This window comes from Cydia amplana, chromosome Z (assembly GCF_948474715.1).
Source record: "Cydia amplana chromosome Z, ilCydAmpl1.1, whole genome shotgun sequence".
NCBI lineage: Eukaryota > Metazoa > Arthropoda > Insecta > Lepidoptera > Tortricidae > Cydia > Cydia amplana.
This window is the reverse complement of record NC_086096.1, coordinates 30,187,023-30,205,380: the sequence shown is the minus strand read 5'-3', so window position 1 is coordinate 30,205,380 and position 18,358 is coordinate 30,187,023. Positions and strand designations below refer to the sequence as shown.

The 18,358-nt window shown below is 36.0% G+C and overlaps 2 protein-coding genes across 2 annotated transcripts; both read left to right on the top strand.

The window, feature by feature from the left end:
• The first annotated feature begins 2,387 nt into the window (after positions 1-2,387).
• LOC134661648 (uncharacterized) lies at positions 2,388-3,315 on the top strand. The gene has a single exon (XM_063517795.1). It carries the CDS (start codon positions 2,428-2,430, stop codon positions 3,313-3,315), a length of 888 nt encoding a protein of 295 aa, XP_063373865.1. The 5' UTR covers positions 2,388-2,427.
• Positions 3,316-4,876: 1,561 nt separating this feature from the next.
• LOC134661072 (arginase-1) lies at positions 4,877-17,469 on the top strand. The gene is made up of 7 exons (XM_063516974.1): positions 4,877-4,933; positions 5,782-5,933; positions 8,612-8,815; positions 9,104-9,290; positions 10,748-10,858; positions 12,540-12,667; positions 17,210-17,469. The coding sequence occupies exons 2-7, from the start codon at positions 5,798-5,800 to the stop codon at positions 17,467-17,469; spliced, it is 1,026 nt and encodes a 341-aa protein (XP_063373044.1). The 5' UTR covers positions 4,877-4,933; positions 5,782-5,797.
• The last annotated feature ends 889 nt before the right edge of the window (positions 17,470-18,358 follow it).

Sequence of the window (18,358 nt, the reverse complement as noted above, 5' to 3'; positions counted from 1 at the left end):
CCTAAGTAGGTAAAAGGTACTTTTAAAGTACATATTTTTCCCTGTATTGTATAAATATACCTTCAGTGCCTTGCCTACTTGATCTTCTTTGTATAATTTTTAAAAACTTATAACAAAGATTTCCAAAAGAAGAGGTTAAGGTAGAATAAATCAATCATGTCAAGAAACAAGATTTCAAATAACTTATAGGTATTTATATAATGAATTTACCTACTTAAACATAAGTAGATAAACTAGATAAGTTACATTAGGTAAGTTATAGTATATTGCTTACAGTTCTTATCTTGTACTGTGTATATGTAATATGTATGGTTACGGCGACTAAGGAATGCTAGGAACTTCAATAAAAATAAAAAGACAGTTTATTAGTGAATTAATACTAAAACTACCTATAAACTAAACAAATTAAAACTAAACTAACATTAAAAGGAAAAATACCCACCTAAAGAAGGTCCCCCAAGTCTGTCCCCTGCCACAGAATAAATAATAGTACTAAGTACAGAAGACTCTAACAAAACGCGTCTGTTACGATCAGCACAGATATGGCCGCTAGGTGGCGACAGCGCCACGCGCGGCTTATGGCGTTCCCCAAAATTGGGACCGAACGGATGTACTTTTAGCTACCTGTAGCAAAGCGACGAAATCGCGGAGTGAGACACGCCTGCCCCTGCGGAAGGGTGCCCATGAGGCTGGCTAATACATTTCCCCGGTAAATAGCTATGTATGCTTATTATTTGGCCTAGGAATGAGCCAACCCTAGGGTTGGCTCATCACCCGAGGTCTCATTCAGTCGAATGGATAACCTCCTTTTTTGAATTCGGTTAAAAATTAAATGAATGAAAGCGATGCCAAAACGTTAAAGCTCAGTACACGAGATCGATGCGATAAAGCACACCGAATCGGCGTTGAGTAGACGTTCCTTCAGCTCGGCCTGCAACCCTCTTTGTTATTTTTAATTTAAATAACACTTCAATCTTGCCAGTTGCTATTCATTTGTAACTTTTGCAACCCCTTGACAGCTTTTATGAAACGAACTGAACGCACCGGTCTTGAAGTCAATTCTTAAATGAAAATATTCAATCATCATTCATAATTGATTTAGATTTTGGTTAGATCCAAACATTTGTTTATCTTTAACAGGTCCGTGATTGTAATCAAGAATAATTAATACATAAATCGTTATTTTCTAATCAAAAGTATTAATTATAAATAAGGGATTAATTTATCAAAGAAATTTACCAATCTTCTATATTAGAAGTTTGCTCAATTTCTTTGACCAATCCCTTTCTTTCTTTGGTATCGTGTTTTGCAAGATTTAACCAAAATCCAGTGAGTGTGCTTTGATCTCGGCCGTATTCAAACGAGTAAGTTACATTTTTATTTTTAATTTTTTTTGTATTTATAGCAGGCGGTTATGGACGACGCCGGTAAGCACAGGTAGGTATGGTTATAACAGAGAAATAAAAATGGGGTTACAGAAAATTGTACTGTGAGAAGATGGTCTGGCATCCTAACCTTTTGCGATAGCCTAACTAGCATTGGGATTTAAGGAACTCCCAACCGGATAACCTTAGAAAATCCAGAAATAACAATTCTTAATGTTGGAAGCTTTACGTCGTATTTACGTCGCACCACCTAGTTGTTGATTCGTTTTGCTATTACTGTCTCACCACAGTCCTCACGACACAAGCTTGACCTAGTGTGAAGGCTACTGTTAATCTAACTGTAATGTATGTATTATAATAAATAAATGTTGTATTTTGTATTGTTGTATTTTCCCTCACCACTCGAACAAATATGAATTGTGCCCCCCCTGCCCCTCCCCCCCCCCCATCCCCCACATTCACTTTGTCTTACACTAGTACTAGCACCCAAAAGAAAAGGATGAGTATAGTTTTTTAGCGTTGAGTAAACGTTCCTTGAGCTCGGCCTGCAGCCCTCTTTGTTATTTTTAATTTAAATAACACTTCAATCTTGCCAGTTGCTATTCATTTGTAACTTTTGCAACCCCTTGACAGCTTTTATTAAACGAACTGAACGGCGGTCCTGAAGTCAATTCTTAAATGAAAATATTTAATCATAATTCATTTAGATTTGTTTATCTTTAACAGGTCCGTGATTGTAATCAAGAATAATTAAATCATAAATCGTTATTTTCTAATCACTTCTCTTCTCACTTTGTCCTACACTAGTACTAGCACCCAAAAGAAAAGGATGAGTATAGTTTTTTTGTTCTTATTAACTGACAAATTGGTTTGACCAACTATACACTAAAAACTTTTGACTAATATAAATAAATACACAAACACTGGTGACTTTCGCTGTGCTTGATTATCTTGCCATTGTCAAAATTAGTTCTTAATTATGAGACTACGACACATCTATGACACATGTCACATAGCATGTCGGGTGTGCTTGCAAATTTCTATGATTTTCACATGGCACATTTTAATCCAAATTGTAATGATAGTGTCTTTTTGGACTGTAACATACTCGTATACATCACCGTTTAGAGACTGGAATGAAGTAGAAAAATTGTCTGAATTCCATCCGTATGTAGTGGCAGTATTAGATGCCAGAAATGAATACATTTGTACGGGATTTTCTATAACAGATCGAACAGTGGTTACTGCCGGTAGTTGCCTGGCCGTACCGCCTGCCGCCGTCGCGATAGCCGCAGTGTTGGGCGATGACGTCATCGGGAAGAACATATTACGAGTTTCACACACAAGGCTGCACAAGGCTTTCTCCTGCTACGTAAGTCAAACACAACCAAGCGAGACCATAATGAACAGTAACGTTGCCCTCATTTACGTCGATGACAATAAATTGGACTATTTCACCAATACCGCCGTAATCGGAGATTTTGGTCCATTACAATTACGAAAGCAGACGCTAGCTGTCATCGGTTTCGGTGAGGCCGATGCTGGCTCAGTAGTGCTGCAGCGACAAGTCTATATACAAAAGACCTGCGTGAATCCTCAGTGGTTTTACTGTGTATGCGGAGTAGAATCAAAAGAAACGACATACGAAAATCAATTTGGAGAAGGCGGTCCTGTTATACTGAGTGACAAAGTAGTAGCTATAGCGGGAGCACCATGCGGCGCACTGTTTATCCCAAACACGAGCGTAAAATACAACATTTTCACCGTTCTAATGAAATATCACTCTTGGATAAGGAATAATCAGGACAACGCCACTAAACCTGAATACAATCTGAAATCTATTAAATATATGCGTAATAATTGTAATAGTAGTGCTACCGTTGTCTTATACATTATTATACTGTTGATTGTTGATAATTTAATAAACTAATAGTTATCGCGAATTGTGCTTTGATTGATAATTATCGGGTATAATATAATTACGAGTAGATGTATTTAATGCGAGCGAACATTGTTACATTGCTCAGGACCGGTAACCGATAATTGGACGGAAATTAACATTCGTGGTTATTGGAGCTAATTATCGAGCGCGGACGGACGGAGCCCGCCGGTAATAACTGAACATTGTCGCATTATTGATTAATCCAAGTGTTAAATTAAATCGCAAATAAATTAACATTAGGTAGGTAGGTACCTACATGAATTTTCGTTAAACTGAAAACATAAAATACTATAGTCATTCGGGACATTGTTTTGGAACTACATATCTATGTTTGCTTATAATTCTATTCATTCCAGATTTTAATCTATCACACTATATACCTACTATTGAGTGAGAAAAAACGATCTCAATATTATCCTTACAATAATGCTGACCTAACCCTTCACTTTAACAGGTTCCCTAACCGGATGCCCCCAATGTGAGGTCATGAAGCTTTTTTCAGGAGACTGTGCTTCCACTATTTGTTCACAACTTCAAAGTGGAAGCACACTTAGACGTGTGCGTGTGACGTTGTCATATCATTTTGTATGGGGACAGTGAAAGTGTTCATAATAATAACGCATTTTTATATTTAAGAAATCTTTACTTTATCTTAAAAATGAAATTGTAGTGCAAATAGTAACTTATGGACGAAGCAGTAGGCAACGACTAGTGTTTTATAAAATTAATGTGAACCTAATCTTATGTAGGTACCTATATAATATTGTATGTTACTATAAGCGTAAATAGCAGAACTGACAACAATGTGACTTTATTATGAACAGCATATTGAATTTAGGGTTTTGTAATCAAAGGATTCTAACAAGAACCTTAATTGTTAAATCTTTGTGCGTAGGTATCTCTTTACCCACTTGTCTCAATGTAAAATGAAGATATTGGAAAATCTGCATTTTCGCTCGATTGGCGAGTCCGCGAACTTTGGAAGTCAGGTGGCGAGAAGCTAAGTAGAATACAATACGTAAGATAAGAGTAGGTACCTACCTAATTTTGCTTAATGGAAGCAGGCCTCTACTTGAGAGTTATCTCGACTTGGCATAAGATATTAAATATTTGTAGAGTACGAAATTGTCATAAAGTACAAAATATATCGAATATCCACGGTATGAAGGAAGTCCAACTGTTCCAATACGCACTTGTACGTTTATCAGTATACGAGAATTGCAGTTGTTAGCGCATATAAAAGGGATAAGTAATTATGTATTTATTTTATTCTTTACAAAGTCGGTTTTTCTGTGTTTTTAAAGGTTAATCAGATAATCATAAATTACAGAGTACTGAGATAACAAACATACAAAAAAATACGGTCAAATTGATTACCTACCTCTTCCTTTTTTTGAAGTCGGTTAAAAAGTAATCATTTCCAGTCAGCGTAACTTAATGTGTAGGTAAAGAACGATATAAAACAGAAAAACGTTGACGAACTGCAATTGCTTAGGTATTATAGTTCTGGTAACCAATAGTAATAGGTACCTACTTATTATTATTTCGAATTTAAACACTATAAGCCGCACATATATCCGCGAGTATATCTTACGGGTTGAACAAGGTTCGTGATCAGCCCTAGTAGCACGGTAGCATTTTTATCCTTTATCACCATGCCTGTCACGTTCTAACAAGTATGTAAGTGCGAAAGTGACGGGCATAGTGATAGTCGATAAAAATGGAACCGTGCTGAGCCCGGGTTGCGGAATGTTTAGTAGATAAATGTACCTATACCAGTCAGGACCTGAGCATATTTTATTTGCAAAATAAGAAGCGTTTAATGTATCAAGTATTATACAGTATGTAACTAATAGAAAAGCAATTACCTACTCAAACCCGTTAATGTTTAGGTCATACTGAGCAACTTTTACTATGGGACCAACCCCGAACACGCGGAAAAAAAATTTGAAGTTTCATACATTTTGCTGGTCTGATGTTGAAATTTCCTATAGGAGAGTCAATTTTTTTTTCGCGATTTCTGTGTTGGTCCCATAGTAAAATTTGCTGAGTATGACCTAAACATTAACGGGTTTGAGTAATTGCTTTTCGTTCTGTTACATACTGTATTTAATTCAAACTTGAAACAATTCATTAATTGAAATTAGATTTTTTTTTTATTTGTAATTGTTTGAAACCCCAATTTTAAATTGTATTGTGTTTAAAAAAGATTTTGTTGATTAAGTTATATAACGAATACAAACACCATTGAATTGTCACTATCTGTAGCTAAAACACGTCTTTACGCTAACATTACATCATTAAAATATTTAAACAAACTATGTTCAACTTTGCCCTCCTAAAAGATAACAAGTTCTCGCTATTCCCGCGTCAGTTGTTATGATCCACCAGAGGATCAGGTCGCATTCCATTATTTAAGAAACTATCGTATAATTCATAAATGAATTTCATTAGAATTTTCGTCCGAAATATGAGCCGGATGAAGCCGATTAAGAAGGTGGGCATCATCGGGGTTCCTTTCGAGAAGGGCCAGAAGAAGTATGGCGTGAGCGTTGCCCCCGCGGCGATGAGGTACGCTGGGTTGCTTGACAAACTCAGAGAAATCGGTAAATATGGCTTGTTTTTATTAGTATTTTGTGTATAAAAGGGGTTACATTTTATTTCCATTAGCAAAATAAATTGTTTCAACTTTTGAGCACGGAGGCTCGAAAGTTCGATCTCAAAGCGCTGCCAAGCTTTTAGCGTTTTATCAAACAAGTTACAAATGTTAGAGAAGTTAGATCAATATATGGCAACGGCAACATTTTCCAAAGCCGAACTAAGCTTTTGGTTTCGTTTGTATACCTATTTATCTAGAATATAATTTGTAAATGAAAAGTTCTTACTGATAAAGAATGAATTACATAAACATGAATGTTTCAGTCTAAAATTCTATGTATAGAGTGAACGAATGTTAAATTTATTCGAAAATGTAAAATCTCAATAATCAGTTAATCACACACTTATACAAATTAAAAATAAACTAAATCTATCTTATCCTATAGGGTCTAAATTATAATCATTTATTTACAAACAAGATATATACAGTGGTACGTATTACTAAAAGAAATTAAAAACTAGCTTAAATCTAAAATAGGCCCTTGAGGCATTGTACCAAGGATGCTGGCGACATTTCCTCGCTGTATCACAATGCTGTATGGCTCTAAATTATATCTACAAATATGCCGCTGTTTACAAATTGAAAACTTAAATATGTATTCATAATTAATAATTATGATCGAATATAATTAGACTAGCAGAGTTAAAATAGTAAATACTACCTATATTGCAAATTGTAATCATATGTACAGTCGACGTCAAAGATATGTTTACACTTTTGTACCTTATGCCTTTGTAATGAGGCGAAAAATGTAAACATATTTTTGACGTCGACTGTACCAATAGTTGGCACATTCTATTTTAAGTTCTAGCAATAAGTATACGAGCCCCGATGCATATGTTTTCGTCTAGTCAGACCATTTTTTGAGGTTCTCGCGTTTGTACAAATATAATGTTTTATAGCTGGTCAACCAAATCTAGTCAGTAAAAAAAGGCGCAAAATTCTAATTTTCTATGGGACGATATCCCTTCGCGACTACATTTTTAAAATTTGCCGCCTTTTTCTACTGTCAAGATCTGGTTGACCATCTATAGTTCAAAAATCTCTAATATTTAATGCTTATACTAATGTAGTTTAATTTTATATGGTAATATTCTACAATAACTAAATCCAAATAAAAGACATACCGTTTGTACTAAAAGAAAAGAAATAACGATTATTATTTTTTTATTTGACGGGTAGGAATATAACAGATGTGAAAAGGGCTATTACTAGGGAAAGCAACACGGCTATGCCAATGTACTGACAATTTTGTTTCGAGCCCATACATGCAGCAGTGCTGTAGGAGAGGACAATATGATTTGGACAACCTTTTTGAAAAGAACATTTTTTTTGCAATAAAAGTCGCATGCAATTTTATTATACGATCAAAGTAAACTAGATCAAACATTATTTTTCACCTCAGCAGCTCGAACAAGGGTACTTTGATTCTTAAAAACAGTGAGCAAAATCGCATTTTGCTCACTGAGTGAGACAAAATGACATTCAAGTGACCTTTATAGTCAAATGTCATTTCAACATGCGGGGTCTAATAAAAGTTCGAAATACTTGGGTTCTATTATCTCTGTCCCTTTCACACTGTTAGCAAAAAGAAACAGACAAAAAAAGTAAAAACGACATTCAACAGTATATTCACGGTTTATAATAGACCCCCGAAAAAGTTCAGACCGCATCGTTCCAAACCACTTACGAGTATGAATTCTTAATAATTAATAAATAAAAATAAAGTTTAAGATTTGATAAAAACTGATAAAATACTGTATTTTAGGTATTTTATTGTAAGTACAATTAAAATAACGAACTCAAAAAATACACAGATCATCACGCAAAATTAATTATTTTACTTTTAAGAATTTCTACCATAGTTGACAAATAGTACGTATGCGCAATTCGGACCGTATCTTACAAAGATTTTTTTTTTTAAGTTGTCGATTGAAGTGTCAGTTAATGTTTGTTATTTCTATATTATTTTAATTGAATTTATTATTACGTTTTGTTTTTGTGTTCCATTGCGGTAATTAAACTTAATTGTTTGTATATCTTAACAAAACATGAGTGCAGGTATTAAGTGATGAAGAAGGATTACATTTTTCAAGTTGTCTAATAGGTATGTTCTCACTGCGCTGAGGTGAAAAATGTTGTGTACTACACGAGATCAAAGTTATTTACATCTCGTGCGCTTTTGAGTCCCTTACTACGCTCAAGATTCTAAATTAGATTCACTCGCTACGCTCGTGAATCTATTATAGAATCTTTCGCTTGCACGGGACTCAAAATAAGCACTCGAAGAAATATCAAACTTTGATCACTTGTTGTACAAATAACTATTAATGGTTCCCATTCCTGGGTCATTTTATGTTCATGTATAAAATTTATTAGAATAAATAAAATTGTTGTGTGGAACTAGACGAACTCATTTGCATCGGGGCTCGTGTGTAGGTACATATAAGTAAAGGAAGTGTTAATTGCCGGAATTCAGTGTGTCAAATACGTATATTGACGCCTTACCTCATAACCTACCTACTACAGAAAGAGACTTGAGTGAAATTATATCTTGACTTAAAAGTCTTAAAACAATACATAGATGAAAAGACCTGCCTTAGAATAAATATTTATTATCTCCAGATGATCTGGATGTTAAGGACTACGGGGACATCGACACCCACGCGGGCCTCGAAGCTAGCCAAACAGCAATAAACAATGTAGAAAACATGTCAGACCTGGCGCTGGTGTCAGCATGCAACAAGCGGCTGTCTGAGAAAGTATCGCAAGTGCTTCGAGATGGAAGAATAGCGGTGACAATTGGCGGTGATCATTCTATTGGAGTCGGTAAGCTTACAGGACTACGTGCCCGGAGGGTGTCCAACAGAACCATGTTTTTCTTATTTCACACATTAGGCACATATGTAACTTATGCTGAGCCGATATTGACTCAAGTGATGTTATAGGATGTTTTTTAACAGACTTGCAAAAAGGAGTAGGTATTTCTAGATTTAAAATACTCGATACCTTGTTTTGTCGTTGGTTTTAATACAGATTCGCATAGAAAATACAGAATACCGTACTCCCGGTACAAACAATATATGTCTTGTACTTGCTAATCTCTTTTGCCTGCAGGTACGGTGGATGGCCACTACAATATAAATGAAGATATGATTCTGATATGGGTGGATGCGCACGCCGACTTGAATACCAACAAGACGTCAGGCTCAGGGTCTGTCCACGGCATGCCAGTAGCTCTCCTAGTCAAGGAACTCTCGGACTACTGGCCGTATCTTCCTACGATGGACTGGCAAGTGCCAAAGTAAGATTCTAATTATGTACTCTGAACTATCTTTAGTAATTTATATTAGTATTTCTTAAGAGGAAATGGGACGATCGACTCTCCATACAAACGTAGTCCCCAATTTCCTCCCTGGATATTGACTTTATGGAAATCTACTTTAAAATTAATGTTTCTTTACGTAAATCTTTTAATTTTTAAATAATAGAGTATGAATTGAAAAATTAGAGTACCTGGAGTACTATGAAAACTTAGAAATCATAATGTAGAAAAGTAACTGGGATCAAGATTGTTAAGCTCTTTAAGCAAAGCAAACCCGGCTGGTAACTGTTTTACTACCCTATTGTAAAAGAGCCATTAGCGAGAACATTCATCGGTGCAAATAATATTTCTTCGATTTTAATTTGGATTGTGTGGCGAGGATTGGTTTGTGTGACTCTTAAGTTTTATACCAATTACAAAAAGCCGACAGCGGTTTGAAAAAAGTTATAAGTACACAGAGAACTCTGAAATTATTTAGATCAGCCATTAAAAGTTATACGCTTATGTATGTAATAAATAATTAAAATACATATTAGGAATTTCTTTTGTTAAATCTTCTACTAAGTATATAAACTCTAACTATATATACTCGTACTAACGATACTATATATATGTAATGTCGGACAAGTGCGAGTCGTACTCGCCCACCGTGGGGTTCGGTACAAATTAATCGTGTTTTTTATATTGATTAATATTACGGTTTAGACTCACTTGTTTTCAATGTTTTCAATGAATAAGTAGTACTTATGTCTCACAACAGTTTGAATTTGATATTTTTAAGTTTTTATTTTTTATTTATAGTGTTCATATTTTTCCATGTACATGTATTTACTTGTAATGTAAGACGATATTACTTGCCAAATTTCATAGTTTTAGGTCAACGGGAAGTACCCTGTACCATGTATACCATACTATGAGTGATAATAGTATACACACATATCACATTTATTAAAATTAATAAAACTGCAGTTGTTTGAGAGACTGATGTTTAATACTAATGATGGTGCTTATAAACGGAGAAACTGAAAACGCACTGAAAACTGAAAAAGCACTTGTTATTCTGCACCGTGTCGAGCACCGTCGAGATTGCCGAACCAACAGAATGAGTTCTGCTCGGCTCAAGCCTTACTTTAAAATAATCCATTACATTTTTCTTAGTTTGCTTACATACATAAAGCTAAATAAATCCGTCTCAATGTGTGGTCAAGGAATTTAATTTCAGTACCATTTCGTACCTTGTCACAGTGACAATAGTATTAGATCCCTAGCGGCTTTCATATATTACCTATTGATTGTCACTGTGACTATCCTTTCGTATCATACTTCCGGTTGTTGATAGAGTTCCGTCCCCAAAGTTACTAATCCTACACCATCCGTCTATTAAGCCTTTAAGATGCTGTATCGTAACATACATTACATTAGGTTTGAATTTCCAGATTTTCAATCAAAAGCCTCGGTTACATCGGCTTGCGCTCCGTAGACAGCTACGAGAGGTTGGCGATAGAAAAATACGACGTCCCCACTTTTGCAATGGAAGATATTGACAAGTAAGTCAGAGTAAGGTTTACAATAGTATTTCGTTACCTCTACGGTGACAAATATCTGACGATAAGCGGAGACAGTTATGTGTTACATAATTCGTTATATATTTCCACGGTAGTCTATTAATTAATTATAGTAACGGCACCAGTCATGGGACATTTAAGAGCAAATTTGGAGTATTTGTGATATTTCCCTGATACATGTAAAAGTTCTACCGCTTAGCGTGTTAAAAGATGAATATCCTATCCTTCTTTCATGTTTCAGGCGTGTTGTATCAAAGATACTGCAATTAGTTTCCACATAATTAATAAATTAAAAGTATGTTTTTTTTCTCCAGTCATGGACACCAAAGCTCCAGTAATGGAACCCCGGTAATGGACGTGGATCCAGTAATGGGCCCCCTATAATGGACATACCCTATCAGTATAAGATATTGGAATAGGGAATAAGTTTTTGGCAAAAAACTAGTTATTAGTCATTTTTGGTATAAGCTTTTATGTAAGAATGTATTTTTCTTTCGACAGCCAACTATAATACTCATCGAGACAATTCTAACAAACCCAAACACAATTAGGTTGCGTTTATCACAGAGTTCCTATGGCCACCTCCTGTCTTCATCATGAGATCAATTCCATGTTATCATAATATTGCATTGTCATCCGATTTGCATACGTATCCAAAATTTTAACTCAATCGGAAATCCGAAAGTGGCTCAAATGCCATTTCCAAGATTTGAGCCACACTAACTAACATACAAAACTAACAGGGCAAGTTAAATAAAATTTTGTACCTAAAACGATATTAAATTATCCGAAGTCCGAGGAGACCTCCTGACATAGTTCGTAACTACATTATACTTCTGTATTGTTTAAACATGAAATTACGCCATGGCAAGCATCATTATGTAAATTGTCCCATCATAGGAGGTATGCAGTTTTACAGCTCCTATAATGGGATTGGGCAAAATACCACTATTTTTTATACATCTCTAGAGTCACAACATAGTGTGTTGTATACCTTATCTCATGGTAAATGCAATTAACAAAACACATTCTAGTTTACACCAAGTAATAATTAATTACAATTTAATATATGAACTCACCTCTCTTAGCGAAGTTGTTAAGAATTCTTACTGGTATTTTTTTCCAGTGACACGACAACTTTTGGGTTGGCGCCAATTTTTTAAAAAGTAACCGAAATTAATAAAAAGTCAAACTTAAACAGCTCTATGACTCTTATTTGAGGTAAAATATTGCCAGTGTTTATAAACTACTTTTACATACTTATTTTAGAGGATTTGTGGTTTTATGTCCCATTACCGGTTCCACATCCATTATAGGGTCCACTGTTAAAGGACTTGAAAGTACGAAAATGAAATGGACTCGAAGTACAGTCAGCTGCAGAGATAGTAGGCTATGACTTAAAATTATAGGTAATTATAGAAATGTTGTCAAGTGGTCCCTCTTCACTGAATTGTTAAGAACCACTGGTCTATGGGCAACATAGCCCTTTCTTAAGCCATTAAACCAATCCTAGCTTGACCGTGATGCTTCGTCGTCAAAGTCAAATGCGGTAACGCCCAATCGGACCATTTCGTGACTATTATGTTGTTGTGTTACTTGTTGTTTTCTTTTCTTTTTTGTCACGAATAAACGCTCTCTATTATATTCTATTCTATTATTGCAGGCACGGAATAGTGAACTCCATCCAGCACGTGCTGCAAGTGCTGGACCCGGAGCAGAGGCGGCCCATCCACGTCAGCTTCGACATCGACGCGCTGGACGCGCTCGAGGCTCCCAGCACCGGCACTCCAGGTACATCCTCTCAGTTGCTTTCGGTAACTGTTGATAGTGTGACCTTAATTCCTGGTCCTAGGCAACAGCATCAGAGTTCAATAAAAAATATCAAGCAAGTAAATAGATTACGTACCTATTTATTGACTGAAGGTATACAACGAGGAAAAAAATTCATTAAGACAATGCTTATTTTTTGTACGGTATCAATCATTCCAATTCCCCCTGAGAATCAAATCAAATCAAATCAATCAAACCTGCTATTGGACCCCATCAGAAACGTACAAAAATAAATCAGACTTTGGCACTGCTCGTGAAAGAACCCAATAAGGTTTACGTTTATTACGGACTTCCTATGGATTCCTTCGATCTACGTGATATTACCCGTTTGATAATATTATTGTCACCGAAATTACGAATATGTTGACCCAGTCTAATAAGAGGTTTCGTCTCGAAATGAGAGATAATAAACAGGAAACTCGTAAAAACCTTCATTAGGCATTCTAAGTTCTCTCAATAGTCGTATACAATCTCGTATCTATTTCGTAACCTATTCATGGGCAAGTCACAAATTTCTATATTAGCTCCATTGATGTTACCTTGATGTTACCGTCCATTATAAAATTGTAGCATAAAAACTCCTATAAAAATTGGTACCTTCCTATAAAAAACGAATAATGTTTATAAAATGATACCACATAAATAATGCAAATGGAGTCTCAATTACTGGTTAGGCTTCGGCAAGTCGAAGTAAAAAAAAATAATAAAAAAAGCGGTTTTTATAAAATGAATTGACGTCACCTCTTTACGTAGGTACTGAAATATCCCTCGCAATGGTATAAATCATATTGCAATCGCATGAGTAGAGCCGGAGCAACTAACAACTTTCGGATCAGCCCTCGTATGTTACATATAATGACAGTATATATACAGGGTGTCCCAAGAAGTAGTGATATACTGAAGCTGGGAGGTAGAGGACCTAGAGGGCTATCTGAATCACCCCCATGTATGTTCCGCGATTTTTCGTATTTTCGGAGTTATGATTTTTTTTAATTTTTCACCTATCGCCGAGTACGATGAGATTTTTATTTATGGTGACGTGAATTATTGCGGTAGATGCTTGATTTTTTTGTGTGCTAAGCTGATAGATAGGTCAATTCAGTATGGTAACATTTACTATCGTTAGATCTCTGAATGGAATTAAAAAAAAATTTAATGCCAAGAAAGATAAAATTACTCAGTATGTTTTATTTTTCTAAGCGCCCTTGAAGTTGTGAACATACTGGGTAATTTTATCTTTCTTGGCATTTTTTTTTTAATTCTATTCAAAGATCTAACGATAGTAAATGTTACCATACTGAATTGGCCTAATGGCCTAAAATCAAGCATCTACCGCAATAATTCACGTCACCATAAATAAAAATCTCATCGTACTCGGCGATAGGTGAAAAATTAAAAAAAATCATAACTCCGAAAATACTAAAAATCGCGGAACATACATGGGAGTGATTCAGTTAGCCCTCTAGGTCCTCTACCTCCCAGCTTCAGTATATCACTACTTCTTGGGACACCCTGTATATATCAAAGTTCATGTTATTGAATATTGTTTTAAAATGAGAGCGTAACTCATTGTATGGCGCCGGCTAGGTTCATTTAATTCATGTAACTCTTCAATTAGGCAAATAATATTGTATACAGAATATTGATTGATAATCTGAAGCCTTGAAAGCTATCGTTCAATTTGCGAGCAAGTACAAACGCGCATGTACAGAACATTGACAGTTTATTCGTTATTTTTCCTACTCAATTATTTCACTCATTAATTTTAAATCTTTTCATAAAATTCTCTTGAAAACAAAGCCCTGTTATTTTCATTTCCATTAAAATGGCAGCCAATTTATATTTTAAGATTATTTTTGCTCCAGCTCGTTTTCGTAAAGACTCATATAATCAAAGTAGATTAATTTAATTATTGTGCCCTGCGGCGTCGTAAAATGTTTTTTACAAACCGTGATGCCGAAATTCCATGACACCCGGGACTATGGAATTGAAATTATGCGGGTCTGCGAGGGTCCGGGATTCAACATAAAAAATCTAGTACCTACTCTGAGATACCTAGGTCGGGAATTCCGGGACTCTACGTCTACATCGACTTAGCTTTAATTCATTCCTAGGCCGGAATTTTGCCTCTACGAGGCCTCTACCGAGGAGTTTTATGTGCGACATGAGAACACAATTATTTACATCTCGTGTGTTTGAGTCCCTCGCTACGCACATGATTCTAAATGAAAATCTTAAAGATTGCCAATCGTTATTTGTACAGTCAGCAATATTAGCGGATGCAGCAAAAAGGGCAGAATCTCTACAGTTTGCGTCCAAAAGTACGAGTATCTGTCACAGTTTAATTGGTCTACATATACAAGTAGAGACATGTCTCTTTTAGTTAGGTAACGTAGATAATGGAAGATACTTTTGACGCGTAGTACATACTAGTAAATACTACTATTTGTATAACCACTAAAGCAGAGTTCGTTCAAAGTAGAATTACATATTTCTTTTGCGTGATATTCTTCGTACTTTGCTCAACACAAAATTTTTCACCATACCAACGCGCGGAAAATACTAACTACTGTCACTGTCACTAATAGCACTAGTGAACGCTACCTATTCATCATTCAAAATCATTACTTTAGATGATATTGATATTTCATTATTATCTCACTTGTTACTTATATGTCTTTTAGAGTCTGTGCGGAAAGAGAAGAGTCGTGAAATGTATGGGGCCCAATACATCCCACCACTCTTCTCTTTCCGCACAGACTCTATAAACTGTACAGTGTACACCACGACACACATAAGCACATAACATAGAAATGCTATTCTAATGTTCTTTTCCTAATTTTCCTATAGCTTGTTTTGCCCATTCGGAAACTATTAGATAATCCTATAAAATAACCGTGTATGATTCCGGGATGCTGGATTATGCTTACATATTTGATAGGTTAAGTAGGTACACGAGTAATTAGAGCGGTAAAAGCTTAGTAATGCGAGTTACAGCCGTAAATGGGATCACTTTAGCGTCGGTTTCGCGGCAACTAAGCGCAACGAATACACGTAATGTAATTTTTAGTCCCCGACGCAAGCAAGGAACGTCGTTAAGTTAACCGTGTGTGTATTTGTGTATTTCAGGCTCTTGTCATCGTACTATCACCAGAACTGATTTAGATCTATAATTTAAGCTTTAATTTGTTTGAAAGCTTTGATCTCGGACTGTCTAGAACACAAAATGACTAGTGTAATATTTTGCCTATATCTCTTTTAGTCTACATCGCAAACGGTCTAGAACACAAAATGACCACATATAGGTAGGTTAGGTTCGTTAGGTATCTTCAAATGGCCGAAGGGCAAACCGCACAGAAATAGGAGCCTCGCGGCAGCGGGGCTCCGTCGATATCGCTAACCTAAAGATAAACCGACGAAATGTAGGTAAATAAAGGGCTAAATAATTGTGGTCATTTTGTGTTCTAGACCGTTTGCGATGTAGACTCAAAGGGATATAGGCAAAATATTACACTAGTCATTTTGTGTTCTAGACAGTCCGAGACCAACCCTTTGAAACTTCTACTTGTTAAATCAATGACATTGCAAGACCGTGATAACTTGATCTGCAAAATACTCAACTCCTCATCAACTTACCTACCAGTAAAAGCATAGTGTTCGCCGAATAAGATGGACTTTTTTACGGTAGCAAGCGTAGGAACGCTTAATGTATACCGTGTGTATACCTATTCAAAATAGTCTTGGAAGCCATTATTCTACAGGTTTATTTACTGAATTGATTTACCAATTAGTAAAATGTCGTGTTCACTATGGTGACTAACCGATTACTCATGTTAGATTCAATTAATTTAATGCGAAATAAGTTGTTCAATGGTCTAGCTGCCATCAGTACGAGTAGGTATCGGTACCTACACTTAACCTCTACAAAAATAAACGTTGGTATTGAGCACTTTGACCGCTTCGTTAGGTATGTTGGATGCCGACAGCCCGACAGTACGCCGCTTTAGGGGCCGAACATCGTTACTAGGAATTACGAGAGCCTCGAAATGGTTTTTATGTTTTTTGTAAGCCCAGAGTAATTCTAGTTGACTGGCAATCGATAGATTGTTATGTGTGAAGGAAACCTAAACGAGGGTATGATTACGTTGTTTTGTCGGTGGCACTAAACAAGCCTATCGTTCAGTCTATTCTATTCGACCGGCATCCTCTTACTTCACGGCCTCTGTATGTAGTAATGTTTTATTGTTTACAGTAGGTAGTAAATTTTTGCCTGAGGTTATATATGACATAAAAAATTAACGTTTCCTTTTATTTTTTACCAATACCATGACTTTTTCTGCCAATTTTCTCCGGCGTCGTTCCTAAGTAAGTAGTTAATTATAGCATTTCATAGACTCCACTAAGAACAAAATTAAGTTAGGTACACAAAGCATAGGTACGTAGACAGTACAATGCAATATTTTACAACCCACCGCTAGCAACAAAATGTCTTATTGTTTTCAGTGCGCGGCGGACTCACGCTTCGTGAGGGCATCACATTGATGGAGCTGATACACGCGACGGGACGACTGCGCGCCGTGGACCTCGTGGAGATGAACCCGGCGCTGGGCAGCGGCGCCGACCGCGACCGCACGCTCGAGGCTGGCGTCGCGGTGCTGCGCGCCGCGCTCGGCTTCTCGAGGCGCGGCGCCGCGCCGAGGGACAAGCTCGACCTGCCCATACAAACCCCAACCCACAAGTCAACATCGTGCCCTAAAATATGAAAAGGGTCTCTATTGTTTCCCAAATAGTTTTAAGCCATAATGTATTGTTTGCCTGCATTTTCGTTAGTCATAATTCATTTGGTTCAGAAACGCGTCACTTTTCAGGATTGCCATAAAACAAACCTAACTTATCTATAGGATAACCTAACGAAAATCCTGAAATGTTAACCGTTTCAGTTTTATGACTAATGATAATATGACAAACAATACATTATGACTTATGGGAAACAACGGGATCCCATATGAAAAACATGCCAACCCAGTCAACTTCCCTATATTATATAACGTTTATGCCTAAAATTTAAGTAATTTTACGTGTTATTTTCAATAAAGTCACCAATATATTTACTGCTATTGGATTTTACGAGTAGGTATAATTATTTGTTGAGACATCGTACAGCGCAATTTTTTCGACCAATGCCATTGATATAGAATAAAGAACTGGATACCCAATCAGCCGCAAAAAATGGCCCCACAAAAGTAACGTTGAAACAGATCACGCGTTACTTTTTCATTTAGTCTTGTTTGAAACGCTCAAATGTGAAGTTGTCAACAATTACGAAATGTGCCGTTAAAATATGTAAAAATAACAATGATAAAACAAGGAAAAAGGATGGAATGTATTTCTTTCGGTTAGTTATTTGGATAGCATTACATAATTTATGTAATCTGGTGGTAATTTTATGGTTTTGAATAAATTAATTTGTTAGTACCAAAGAAGGGATGTCAAGGAACAAAAATCTAATGAGTCGATGTGAGGTCAATATTTATTTTTATTTTTATATGGAATTCGTAAGGAATAATATTATGTTTAAATTCAAGATTTCCAAGAAATCCTATGCGACGTGCAAAGTGGACTGCTATTTAATTATAGCAAGAGATAGGGGTG

What these genes read in the sequence shown, in the direction of transcription:
- LOC134661648 (XM_063517795.1), top strand. Translation starts at nt 2,428, where the DNA reads ATGATTTTCACATGGCACATTTTAATCCAAATTGTAATGATAGTGTCT.
- LOC134661072 (XM_063516974.1), top strand. Translation starts at nt 5,798, where the DNA reads ATGAGCCGGATGAAGCCGATTAAGAAGGTGGGCATCATCGGGGTTCCT. An exon ending in ATGGACTGGCAAGTGCCAAA is followed by an intron (nt 9,291 to 10,747) that starts GTAAGATTCTAA and finishes TTGAATTTCCAG; the next exon opens with ATTTTCAATCAAAAGCCTCG. An exon ending in TCCCAGCACCGGCACTCCAG is followed by an intron (nt 12,668 to 17,209) that starts GTACATCCTCTC and finishes TATTGTTTTCAG; the next exon opens with TGCGCGGCGGACTCACGCTT.